The sequence below is a fragment of the Talaromyces amestolkiae genome (genome assembly GCF_001896365.1).
Source record: "Talaromyces amestolkiae strain CIB chromosome Unknown scaffold20.1, whole genome shotgun sequence".
Classification (NCBI taxonomy): domain Eukaryota; kingdom Fungi; phylum Ascomycota; class Eurotiomycetes; order Eurotiales; family Trichocomaceae; genus Talaromyces; species Talaromyces amestolkiae.
In genome coordinates this window covers 539,526-552,184 of record NW_024468056.1, presented here as the reverse complement: position 1 = coordinate 552,184, position 12,659 = coordinate 539,526, and the positions used below count along the sequence as shown (strand labels likewise).

The following is a 12,659-nucleotide window of genomic DNA, read 5'->3' as shown; positions in this document are numbered from 1 at the left end:
GTTCGCCCACAAACTCTCAGAACAATTTACTGTTCGTCACTTCATGCTCAAAAATCGAGCAATGCCAACATCCGCTTGACACGGGCATTCTCGTCCATCACCTCTCATCAAAATGAAGCCGACTCGAATCCATCACCAGTGAGAAAGGTCGCCATGCCTTATCGCCCACGACCCATCGATGCACGATCCCTGGGCGCAAAACGTGTTGCTCCGAACCAGGCGAATGTCATCCGAGCACCTCAATTACGACTTCGGCGTGGCACACCCATTCGAGGCCGACCCGGAGCCACAGGAGGAGCAGCAGGAAGACCAAATGCCAAAGGCCGTGGAGCCAATGCAGCAGGCCCCAGACGTCAACGCCGTAGACGTGATGATGACGAAGACCCCAGTGAAGGAGGTCGCGAAAACGATGTGGAGGCTGTATTCAAAGAAGTACGGGATGCCTCTAGGCCCAAGACTGTGCGGTACACGCCCGTAACCTACGATGCGACTACTCTCAAAGATACTTGGCCATCTCTACCTACAGGGAAAACTGGATCAACGGGCACTGTCGTGGAAAGATTGAACTTGATGAGTCGTCGGTACGGTCATGGCTTCGTCTCACCGCAGGAACTAGCCAAAAGACTCTTTGAAGGCGAACGAGTGTTTTTCAGCAGCGAAGAAGAGAAGAAAACCGTCATGGCAGAAGTCACCCGCCTAGCACAGGATCGCGCCGACAAATTGACTCAACGCAAAGGTGACATGGTTGAACCGGAAGATTCGAGTTTTGCGTCCATCAAGGATGAGGATAGGAAAGCTCTTGTGGGACAGATTGTGCGCGGCGAGTATGAAGGATGGCAGAAGGGGACTGTGCGTCATCCGGTACTAGATGAGGTGCAGAGGCAGCTTTATAACAACGAGACTTATCGAATGACAGGGAAGCAAGCCGAATTTATGGGCAAGTTTCAATCGTTGCTTGCTTCGGTGCAGCGTACTAAGCGGGCGACGCCTTGATTGTTTTCCTTCAACTTGAGAATGTAGTATACAGTGTCTTTTATTTTCCTTGTATAATGTACAATAGATTTACAAAATCTTCATCTCCCAAATGTGTTTTAAGCTTGTTCCATCCCCTTCCTAGCAGCTTCAAACGTATCCTTGACATCCTTCTGCGCCTTCTCAACCAGCTTCTCCATCTGATCATGTGCTTTGCGGATATCATCCGGTCTCGCCTCTTTGCGTTTCTGCATGTCCTGTAACTTCTTGTGTATGGCTGCGCGCGCACTTCGGACTGCATTAGCGGCTTTGTCCATTGCGCCCTTGGCAGCTTTCACGGCTTGGTCGCGCGATTCCTTGGTTGGTGGTGGGATGGGCACGTTGAGTTGGAGGGGGTTGTGGGCGTCGGGTTGAGGGGTGAGGGAGAGGTTGGAGGATATTATGGCCGAGTTTACTGGTTTAATGAGCTATAAACACCGTAGTCAGTCTTGCTGCTCAATCACAATCACATGTGTCATTTTTTCTTTTCGTCGGATGAGAGGGGATGGACGTACATCCTCTTCACCAACGATAATAGCAACAGCCCGTCCACCCTTGGGCACCACCTGCGCAACCTCACTCAATCGCACCGTCTCATTGCTCCCCTTGACCAGATTCACGCGCAACTGCTCAATGACTTCGGGGTTGAGTCGACCGCCACCGCCTGACCGTAGTTTTTGGAGGTCTTCTTTTAATCGTGTCAGCGCGTCTGAGATGCCGGCCTGGAGTTGTATGAAGTCAAATGGGTCTGCTCCTCCTGCCCCTCCAGTTGTGGCTGCTGTGAGCGAAGAGTCGGCGTCATCATTGCGTTTGTTTTTGTCTTTTTTCTTGCTTAGGATTGCAGAGGTTGTGAAGGTGTGTCGTTGGAGTTGGGTGAGTGTCGGTTTTGGGATGCGGGGTGTTGCTGAGGCGGGTATTTGAAGTTGGGAGGGAGTCTGGTTAATGTTGATGCTGTAGATTGGTCTGTTGGTTATGGGAAGCGGACAGCTCAGGCATTTTGATGTCTTTGTTGTGGTTGAAATATATCTTCTTGTTGCGAGCGACATTTTGCGATTCACTTGACAGGAGATTCGGTTCGAGTGAAGCACTACTTGTTGATACTCAAAGAGGCCGGGTTCAATATATCTGCTTCAAATTGGCTGTAGTATATTTGCTGTTCCTGTGCTTCATCGAAAGTTGAAGGTAAATGTGAGTGGTTGTGAAATGTAGTTCGAGGTGAAGCTTGTGACATCGGCGAAGAGGTCTGCCGCGGAATACGGTATCGATACGCATTTATTTACAGACAGCGTAAACTATTTCAACCTCTTCCATCTTTGTTTACTTCAACTACAACTTGAAATTTCAGATTTCGATACCTCGCTTTTGAAGGAAGTACTATCTACAATATTTACATCTTTGTATTGCCCGACAAATTACCATGACCTCCAAGCAACCCTCACAACCAGCAGCCAAAGGCGGCCTTGGTGATCTATCTCTACAACCTGAAGATCTCCAGAAATGCAGCTGGGATCAACTCTTGGAGATGTTTTCCAGCGCATTGAAGGAACATGAGCAGCTTGACAAGGATCTCCAGCATCAGACGATGGAATTGCTCAAGGTGATTGACCATCATCTCTTCTGCAATGTGCATTGATTGACGGGTTTCTTGGGAGTAGGTGTTCGAAATATGGACTCAGGTCACTGTTTCTCGTGATGAGGATCGGTCATACAAAAGGTACCCTATATCTCTAACGATTTCTATATAGGAGCTGGATTGTGTCTGACTGTCAGCAGATTCCAGACACGAATGCAACACGTCCAGAATTCCGAGCGAGAGCTAGAAGAGAAGAAAGAACACTGTAAGCCAAATCCCTCATTCGAAAGCCTAAAACCGATAACCATACTCATTTAATGTCAGATGCAAACGTAGTCAAAGCATTCGAGAGCGCGCTGGCGCTGCTCAAATAGCTTGTTGGAGCTTGTGTGGGGCAGCTGTCAACTCCATCTTCCTCGACTCCCTCAACATCAACCTGACAACCTCATCGCATAGTCGGCCATCGACATGGCTGACGTACCTCATAACGAGGATAAACGCTTACTAGAGCGGTTGAATGCCCTAAAGCCGTCTACAGTGCAACTTGAACGTCAACGGTGCGCGATCCTTCCAACACGTCGGCTATTCAAGTCGGGTTACTGATTAAGTAGATGTAAAGGAATGTGGTTTTAAACACCGCATCGCATCTAGACCCATTTGCAGGGGTCGACACCTCGAGTGCTTTAGGTCCTACAACGGGCCCAAAGTCGAAACTAGATGGTTTGTCAACGGGGTCATTGTTTGCAGAAGATGATATCATAGCGCCTGATGCGTTGTTGGATGGAGATGCAATTGAGGATTTACTCGCGAGTTTGGATAATCGCAATAATCAGATGTCAGAGGATATGGGAACGCAGTTTGAGGATAGACCGGGGAATGACGAGAGTGAGACACCAGATCTGCTCGGCAATGTATACGGAGTCATCAAACGAACTTCCACTACAGAATCAAACATTGACAAGTCAACTCAAAGCAACTCCAGGAAAGGGAAAGAAGACGACATACCGGACTTTCTCAAGGACATCGACAGCAGCGATGAAGAATCCGGAGATTCCGATTCCGAAGAAAAAGAAGAAGCCGAAGCGGTGAAATATGTTGAAAATCTCTTGAAAGATCTCGCAGAGAATCCTCCTCCTGCGTCCCCGACAGAGGACAGCAGCACTCCCACTCCCCAACAAGATGTCGATGGCGATGAGGAAAATCTATCTTCACGTCTGGCAGCACTCTCACTCCCATCAGCACCAAAGACTCAACCTGGGGACCGACCCAAACGGCACAACGCTGAAACGCCGGATTGCTGTTGTATATGCTACGATACGGCCAAATTGAAATGCCTGGGTTGTGAAGAGGATCAATTGTTTTGTGTTCGGTGTTGGTGGGAGATGCATATGGATGGAGAAGGGGATTCGGGGCATAAGGCTGTCAAATATGAGGGCTCATAGTCATTGTGCGAAATTATTATCTTATGATTAAAAACGCATACATCGTATACACGCTCCGATGAGCTCAATTAAAACGCCCAGAAGTTTTGAACCAAAAGTCATGAATTTACGTGTCAGGATACAGCTAAGCAGAGCCTTCACCTCGAATATCCTGCCACGTCGCATTAAATCGTCGTCCCGTACTGGCCAACAGGCCTTCCTCTTCAGCTTCCTCGGCATCTTCATCTATCTGACGCTCATCAAGTTTCGGTGTACGGAACAATGAGGCCACAAGGATGATCAGATACAGACCTGTTTCAACGCGGTTAGCATCTTCGCAGATGAAGAATGAAGTGAAATTCATACCTAGAAAAGCGAACTGAGCCCAGAAAATGACGACTCCGAAATACGGAAAGTTCAGTGTAACTCTATTGAAGAATGTGCTGACTACACTTGGAGTGCAGACTTCTTTGGCAGCGGGGTTGTCGGCTAGTTCTGTGCATGGCTTGATGAGATCCTTGTCCTTGTCATCGGAACAGTCGGGCTGTGCGCCGGGGTGGTAGGTTGGTTTATCGCAGAATGTCTGTGGTCCGAATGTTGCGTATTGAGGAGCAACAATCATTGACATGGAATAGTTCAGGGCAAGAGTGATCAATGTCAACATCACAGTTGCCAGTAACAATGCCTGGGGTGAAGTGTGGCCCTTGCGGATTTGGAAGATTCTAATCCAGAGAAACCGAATGCCAACTGTCGCAATACCGACGACCGAACTGCTGAAGAACAGTAAGACGATTAATGCGAATAGGACGTAGTCTACCGGAAAGACGCGTGCAGAAAGCACAAAGAGCCAGTTAATAGGATTAAAGACATTGATATGTCCTAGGATATATCCGCAATTATGCTTGCATACTGAATTTTTGGCCTTGTCGATTGCCGTAAGGAGCATAGAAACCCAGATAAAAATCGCGACGAGGAGTAGTAAGATTCCTCCTAGAAGCTTGAAAGGCCGGAATACCGCCTCGATCTTGAACCATGCCCGTATCAACCAGCTGCGTCCTTCGCCCTGCGCTTCTTCGATCAAGCGTTGTCTCCTGACAAGAGTTCTTTCCTCTCGTACAAGACCATCCAGTTCCCTACGGTCTTTGGATGATAGTTGATCTGGGTCTCCTCCGCACCGGGCATTCAATTGACGCTGACGTTCGCGGTTGCTCTCAAGTTGCGATGCAGTGTTTGCTTTAAGTGTTGGATTGGACATTGACGGCGCGGTTTTGATAAGCGTGATGGGTAGGAATGCGAAGCCAACTGAGGTATACAGGACGTAAAGTAACGTTCCCAGCGTGAGGAGAATACCCAACGCGAAGGTAAGTGCTCTCTCACCATCTGCCTGGGTTAGCTTAAGATTCTGGCAAGCTACCTCAAAAATTGGACTCACGATTTTCGGTCAACAACTTCTTGAAGAAATCCAGGTCTTTGTCCTCCGATATGCCTTTAATTGGAATAAAAAACCCGGCAAGGAATAATATCACAGCAAGAAGAATGAAAGCAAGCGTATACTTGAATGCGCCCCAAACCCGTTTTCCAAATGTCTGTTCCCCCTCTTGCACCGCCACTTCATCATATTCCTCATACCAAAAGTATGTGAACGGCACTACCAAGAGACATAGGACCACATCCAAGGAGTAGAGTAGATAATACACCACCCTCAGCGAAAAGACTATCTTATCCACCTCTTCCTGTGAAGCCCAATCTTTCCGGCGGCCGAGCTTGGATGAAGTAGTCGAAGATACGAGAGCGACATCAACGGGTTGTAGTAGTACGGTGGCGAGGAGAGCTGTAATAGTTATAATGGAGACTATTGTCACGAGCGGCGATCGATCTCGAGGCGTTTGGTAGATGTATATGAAGATGGAAGCGACGGCGAACAGGATTGCGACAACGATCGCATAGACGATCCATATCAACGAGGATTGTATGCCGGTCATGATTGCATGCTGGTTGTAATCAACCGGATGAGATGCTACAAGTGGACTCGTAACTCATCAAACCATTGGACTGAAGCTGAACATTGAGGGAGTGGTTAAGGTGAAACTTCCGGGTTGTTGATGAGGAGTCCACTCCCGTGAAGTGATGATGTAATGCCTGCCTGGCTACTAAGGCATCTCGGAAACAAGATATGATATGTCGATACGTACTATCTTTTTAGGCGCCAGAAATGAGGATTGATATGTGCCTTTAAGCGGTTCAAAGCTATCGATTTGTAGCAGTACGTAAGTTACCAAACTTCGGAGCATATACGTGCATAGAACAGTCGTGTATATATATGACTGAACCTGCTAACTTGATGAAGGAATGTGCACAATACGTGCTACGTAGTAGGTTTAGAAAGACTAGTAAGCTCCACAACTGTTCAAGATACAGGTTGATCATATCCAAGGTAATTACTATATCCGCATGAGTCAAAGCTGGCATCGAGACATGGGACACGGACGAAGCCCTGGATCATCTATCTACTCTTGGAGGCCGAAAAATACGATAGATGTAATGACAATACGCATACAGCATTCTGCGTCCAAGCTACTTATGGCTTGCCGTAGGAACTGGAGCTCTCCGTAAAAACTAGTAAAAACAAAGATCGTTGTTTTATTGGACGATCATTTTCAACATCCACCCTCATCAAAGCAGGAGCATCGAGCTGTAGCTTTGCATGTCTACATGATAACACGACTGGAAGCTTACACAGACAACATCTGAACTCGTTGGCTAGAACTATCCTTGACGGTTATTGGCAGATTTTAAAAGATACCGGTACATTGATCGCATCATGTCTGGCATATGAACGTCAAATAAAGCTTTGAACCACTTCAAAGATCCCGATAATGCAATGTTATACTGAACTGCTGCCTCCTTCGGGAGTGACGCATGCTGTTTCTGCAGCCTTCACTTCAGCCACGGCAAAAAACCTCATTGTCGTCAAAACATCTCTCCTTCAGATCTACACTTGGATCACCGAGACACCCACTACTCCATTACCGGACAATGGCCAACAGGCGGGTAGTGATGCACAGAACGAAAACACGAAATTGCATTTGCACGCGGAATATGATCTCTATGGAACGGTGACTGATGTATCTCCCGTTAAAATCCTCAAATCAAGGAGCGGTGGAGATGCCCTTCTCTTGTCGTTTAGGAATGCGAAACTCAGTCTGATTGAGTGGAACCCCGAGACACAAGGTATTTCGACCGTGTCAATCCACTATTATGAGAAAGAGGATATCTCACTCAGCCCTTGGGTGCCTGATCTCAGTCAGTGTGATAGTCACCTCACTGTGGATCCTAGTAGTCGGTGTGCTCTGCTCAATTTTGGGGTGCGGAATCTCGCTATTTTACCATTTCACCAGGCTGGAGATGACTTGGCCATGGATGAATACGACCCTGATATGGACATGGATGACTTCACTGCCCAGGAACAGAGCAAGAAGCCCTCTACCGACGACAAGAAGACGAATGGTGACTTGACTAATCAGACTCCGTATGCGGCTTCGTTTGTTCTGCCTCTGACTGCTCTGGACCCGACTTTGATCCACCCTATTGGCCTGACATTCCTACATGAATATCGAGAGCCCACATTTGGTATCCTTTATTCACCCATCGCCACATCAGCGGCTTTACTGGAAGAACGGAAAGATGTCGTGGTGTATTCTGTGTTTACACTAGACCTGGAACAGCGTGCTTCTACGCCTCTATTGTCTATAGCGAAATTGCCAAGCGACTTGCTGGACATCATGGCTCTCCCTGCTCCTGTCGGTGGCGCTTTGCTCATTGGACCTAATGAGCTGATACACATTGATCAATCTGGAAAAGCTAGTGCAGTGGCAGTTAATGAATTTGCTAAACAGGTTTCAGCATTTCCTATGGTAGACCAATCCGATTTGGGGCTCCGACTGGAAGGCTCAGTCGTTGAGGTTATCAACAATGAGAGTGGCGACATACTTTTGACTCTATCGACAGGCGAGCTAGTTTTGATTCACTTCAAGATAGATGGAAGATCAGTCTCTGGGTTCGTTGTATCCCCGATACCTGTCGAGTCTGGAGGCAACGTTGTCAGCGCTGCTGCTTCATGTGCCGTCGCTCTCGGCTCTGGCAAGGTCTTCATTGGAAGCGAAGATGCCGAATCGGTTCTTCTCGACTGTTGTGTTCCATCGGTAGCCTTGAAAAAAAGCAAGAATGATGACAGAGATCATTTTGATGAGGAAATGAACGACGAAGAGATTGACGACATTTACGAAGACGATCTATATTCTTCAGCACCTAAGGAAGCAGTCCATAAAGCCGCGTCGAATGGCAAAGCATCTGAAAGTTACACATTTAAAGTAATTGATAGATTGCTCAGTTTAGGACCTTTGCGTGCTGTCACAGTGGGAAAACCTGCTAGCAGAGAGTCCAATGTGGAGGACACCCAGGAGAGCGTGAGCGACTTGGAGCTTGCTGCAGCTTACGGTTCTGGCGGAAGTGGAGGAGTTGCTCTGCTGCAACGAACACTTCATCTGGATGATGTTTCTACTCTAGACGGGGAATTTGCTGACTCTGTCTGGAACATACATACGAGCAACACAAAATCCGGACTTGGAAACTCAAACGAAGACAACCCATCTTATGTTATTGTTGCGAGAACGAACTCATCGGAGAATGAGGAAACAGTCGTCTATGCAGTTGATAAAGGCAATCTAGAGTTATTCAATGCCCCGGATGTCAATCCGAATGGAGACTCTACCATTGATATCGGTACTCTTGCTGGAAATAGCCGTGTTGTGCAGGTACTGACAGGCGAAGTGAGAATATACGATACGAGTAAGTAACCACAAAAGCAGTATCCGGCTTTTATTGACATCTTGCTAGATCTCGGTATGGCCCAAATATATCCCGTCTGGGACGAAGATGAGGGCGACGAGCGATTCGCGGTTAGTACTAGTTTTGCAGACCCGTATCTCCTCATTATCAGAGATGACTCATCTGTTCTTCTCCTCCACTCCGATGAAAGTGGTGATCTGGATGAGTTGACTAAACCTGAGACTGTGTCTTCCCAATCTTGGCTCTGCGGATGTCTATATACGGATAAACATAGCGTCTTTGAAGAGGGCAGTGCGGAGACCACATACATGTTCTTGCTTAATCAAGAGTGCAAGTTATTTGTAAGTGAAACCAATGCTTAGCAACATGCCTTGCTAATTCTTTTAGATGTTCCGTCTACCCACCATGGAACTTGTTTCGGTGACAGAAGGAGTCGATTATGTATCGTCCATTCTTTCACCAGACCCACCAACTCGGCGTCTCAACTCTCGCGAGACCATCGCGGAGCTTCTGCTTGCAGACCTCGGCGAACTGCCGACGGTTTCCCCTTATCTCATCGTATGTGACATCCTGGGTTGTATATACCTATCTAATCGGAGTAGATACGAACCGCTACCGATGATATTATCATCTATAAGCCATTTCGCGAAAGCAGTAGCGAAGAAAAACGCTGTGGTGGCCTGAAGTACATAAAAGAAACAAACCATTTCCTACCCAAGGTACCACTGGAAGCAGCATTATCTGCTTCACCGCAAAGAACGCCAGGACTTCGTCGTCTGTCAGACATAGGTGGTTATTCTGCAGTCGTTATGTCTGGGGCATCTCCAAGCTTGATTGTCAGGACATCAAAAAGCTTGCCTCATGTGCATAGTATTCATAATGACTTCATCCGTGGCATCAGTGGCTTTCATAGTGTTGGTTGCGAAAGAGGTCTTGTATATGTCGACAATGAGGTATTTCCCTCTTTTTCTCTTGGAGACTTAAGATACTGATGATGAGTAGCGCGTTGTTCGAACATGTCAGTTACACAATAACACACAGCTCGACTTTTCATGGCCAATCCGCAGGATACCTTTGAATGAACAGGTTGACCATCTGGCTTATTCTACGGCGTCAGGGACATATGTAGTTGGGACAACTCACGAGGAAGATTTCAAATTGCCTGACGATGACGAGTTGCATCCTGAATGGGCAACTGAGGGTTAGTCATTGACATGTTCGCTACATTAATCCGCAGTATCTGACAGTATAGCAGAAATATCTTTATCACCCAAAGTCGCACATGGCTCTATCAAGCTGCTCAATCCGAAGACATGGAAAGTAATTGATAGGTAAGTCTATTAAATTGTTGCCCAGACACGGAATTAATACTGGCATAGCCACACTTTCGGCCCTGCAGAACGCATCACGGCCGTCGAAAACATCAACCTCGAAATATCCGAAAAGACTGGTAAACGAAAAGACATGATTGTTGTAGGTACAACATACGCCAAGGGCGAAGACATCGCAGCCAGGGGAAACGTATATGTCTTTGACGTGATCGATGTTGTTCCTGACCCGGATGAACCGGGAAAAGATCTTAAGCTCAAACTCATTGGTGAAGAATCTATCAGAGGTGCCTTGACCGCTGTGTCTGGAATTGGAGGTCAAGGGTTCATGATTGTTGCGCAGGGGCAGAAATGTATGGTGCGAGGTTTGAAGGACGATGGCAGCTTGTTGCCTGTAGCATTTATCGATGTTCAATGCTACGTCAGCGTCATCAAGGAATTGAATGGTACAGGCATGTGTCTGATTGGAGATGCATTGAAGGGGTTATGGTTTACTGGATACTCGGTAAGCCTATATAATAGTTCCAATGAAGGGAATGAGCTGACTGATTCTGGCAATACAGGAGGAACCTTATAAAATGACGCTCTTTGGCAAAGACTTGGATGAGCTGGAAGTGGTGACTGCCGATTTCTTGCCTGATGGGAAGAAGCTTTATATTCTCGTGGCAGACAGTGACTGCAATCTGCACGTCCTTCAATATGATCCAGAAGGTACGAAATCTCTTCTTTTTAACAACGAAGTTTCCACACTGACATTACCGAACAGACCCTAAATCATCAAATGGCGACCGCCTTCTCAACCGCTGCAAATTCCACATGGGACACTTCGCATCCACCCTTACCCTCCTCCCACGCACCGCCGTCTCCTCGGAAGTAGCAATAATGTCCTCAGACGCCATGGACATAGACTCGTACACCCCCTTACACCAAGCGCTCATAACCACGCAGTCCGGATCCATGGCTCTGGTCACATCTCTGTCGGAAGAATCCTACCGACGACTGTCGGCACTGCAGTCCCAGCTAAGTAATACCCTCGAACACCCATGCGGACTGAATCCGCGCGCCTATCGGGCTGTTGAGAGTGACGGTGTCGTTGGACGCGGCATGATTGATGGGAAGTTGTTGATGAGGTGGTTGGACTTGAGTCGATCACGAAAGTTGGAGATTGCGGGTAGAGTGGGTGCGGATGAGTGGGAGATAAGAGCTGATTTGGAGGCTGTAGGTGGCGCGGGATTGGGATATTTGTAGTTTGTTTATAGTGTAGTTTTCTTTTCATGACTTATTACATGTCATTCCTCTCAAAAGGTTGTTGTAAAGGCCCATATGATGGTTATTATCATGCACTAATTTAAAAATACACATATCCCCATTCATGAGAATAATATCAAGACTTTGCATTAGCAGCCAATGTCTTGGCCTCCTTCTCCAACCCTCTAATCTCCTCTAGGCACGAACCAAACATCAGCAAACCTATCTACATACTCGACCAAGAAAAGAAGACTTACCATTTTTAAGCAATTTCTTCTCACTCGTCTCCAGCTTCATCCATACATAGTAAATAACTTGATAGGTGAAAATAGCGCCGAGAAAGACTTTGAGAAAGGGTGCGCCGAAGGGGCGGTATGCGGACATCTATTTCATAAACTCAGCCGGGTTTGGGCCATTGATAAGAACTGAAAGATACGAACGCCGTCTTTGAATGTGGTACTCTCTGGTTTTTCTGGTTGTTGTGGCTGCTGTTGTGACTGTGGTTGTTGAGATCGTCGTAGTGACGATGTGAATCCTCGACGGGGGAGTTGTGATGATTTCGATAAAATTGATGCGCCGAATTGGCGGGGGAGACCAAGCCGGAGCGTATTTTTTACGAACATTGTTGTATAGTGTCTCCTCTTCTTCGCTCTGTAGGGGTTGAAGACTTACAAGAGACTAAGTGCGGTTAATGATGACAAAACACGTGACCGCACGGCGCTTGGATTGGGTTGGGATAGACGCGGTCGAGGTGGTGGGGAAGAACCACATCACCTTAAATGCGATAGCCGCCATGGCTTTACTTTTGGAAATATTTATCTGGGTTGCTTGTGCGGGGTCGTTTTGAGCTTCTTTTCTTCTTCTTCACGGATGCGATATACCCGGGGGAAAGGGGCAGGAAAATGTCCTCATATTTAATGAAGGCGATTGATTTGCGACTCAACATTTCATTGTCTTTAGAAATTCTATTGCCCGACAATACATGGCAGATGTGTTGAATGCTTTGAGGACGCATTGTGGTGGTAGTATCAGGAACAGCAACTTGGCAGCCACATTTGCCAGGCACCGACGATGTTCTGGTGCGCTAGTACCTGATTAGGACTAACTGCGGCGGTGCACAGCGCGGCTGTTGTGCTAGAAAGAGAGAGAAATGTGGCTCGGGCACGCGATGTGGCCCGTGTGCTGCCCCCAGCCGCCATTCATTCTGTCTCAATCATCTCTCTGCTATTA

General features: G+C 47.2%; 5 protein-coding genes across 5 annotated transcripts; 3 read left to right on the top strand and 2 right to left on the bottom strand.

Annotated features, from left to right (window-relative positions):
* Positions 1-153: 153 nt before the first annotated feature.
* On the top strand, positions 154-993 carry BHQ10_008750 (uncharacterized protein; the record flags this gene model as incomplete). Its single annotated transcript, XM_040881590.1, has 1 exon — positions 154-993. The coding sequence occupies one exon, from the start codon at positions 154-156 to the stop codon at positions 991-993; it is 840 nt and encodes a 279-aa protein (XP_040737252.1).
* Positions 994-1,091: 98 nt separating this feature from the next.
* On the bottom strand, positions 1,092-2,057 carry BHQ10_008749 (uncharacterized protein; the record flags this gene model as incomplete). Its single annotated transcript, XM_040881588.1, has 2 exons — positions 1,092-1,439; positions 1,527-2,057. 2 exons carry the CDS (start codon positions 2,055-2,057, stop codon positions 1,092-1,094), a joined length of 879 nt encoding a protein of 292 aa, XP_040737251.1.
* Positions 2,058-2,428: 371 nt separating this feature from the next.
* BHQ10_008748 (uncharacterized protein) lies at positions 2,429-4,026 on the top strand (the record flags this gene model as incomplete). Its single annotated transcript, XM_040881587.1, has 4 exons — positions 2,429-2,608; positions 2,667-2,725; positions 2,785-2,849; positions 3,248-4,026. The coding sequence occupies 4 exons, from the start codon at positions 2,429-2,431 to the stop codon at positions 4,024-4,026; spliced, it is 1,083 nt and encodes a 360-aa protein (XP_040737250.1).
* A 124-nt stretch (positions 4,027-4,150) lies between these two features.
* Positions 4,151-5,987, bottom strand: BHQ10_008747 (uncharacterized protein; the record flags this gene model as incomplete). Its single annotated transcript, XM_040881586.1, has 3 exons — positions 4,151-4,317; positions 4,372-5,385; positions 5,438-5,987. 3 exons carry the CDS (start codon positions 5,985-5,987, stop codon positions 4,151-4,153), a joined length of 1,731 nt encoding a protein of 576 aa, XP_040737249.1.
* An 894-nt stretch (positions 5,988-6,881) lies between these two features.
* On the top strand, positions 6,882-11,429 carry BHQ10_008746 (uncharacterized protein; the record flags this gene model as incomplete). Its single annotated transcript, XM_040881585.1, has 8 exons — positions 6,882-8,853; positions 8,902-9,194; positions 9,241-9,411; positions 9,895-10,054; positions 10,109-10,184; positions 10,233-10,686; positions 10,745-10,892; positions 10,948-11,429. 8 exons carry the CDS (start codon positions 6,882-6,884, stop codon positions 11,427-11,429), a joined length of 3,756 nt encoding a protein of 1,251 aa, XP_040737248.1.
* Positions 11,430-12,659: the final 1,230 nt, after the last annotated feature.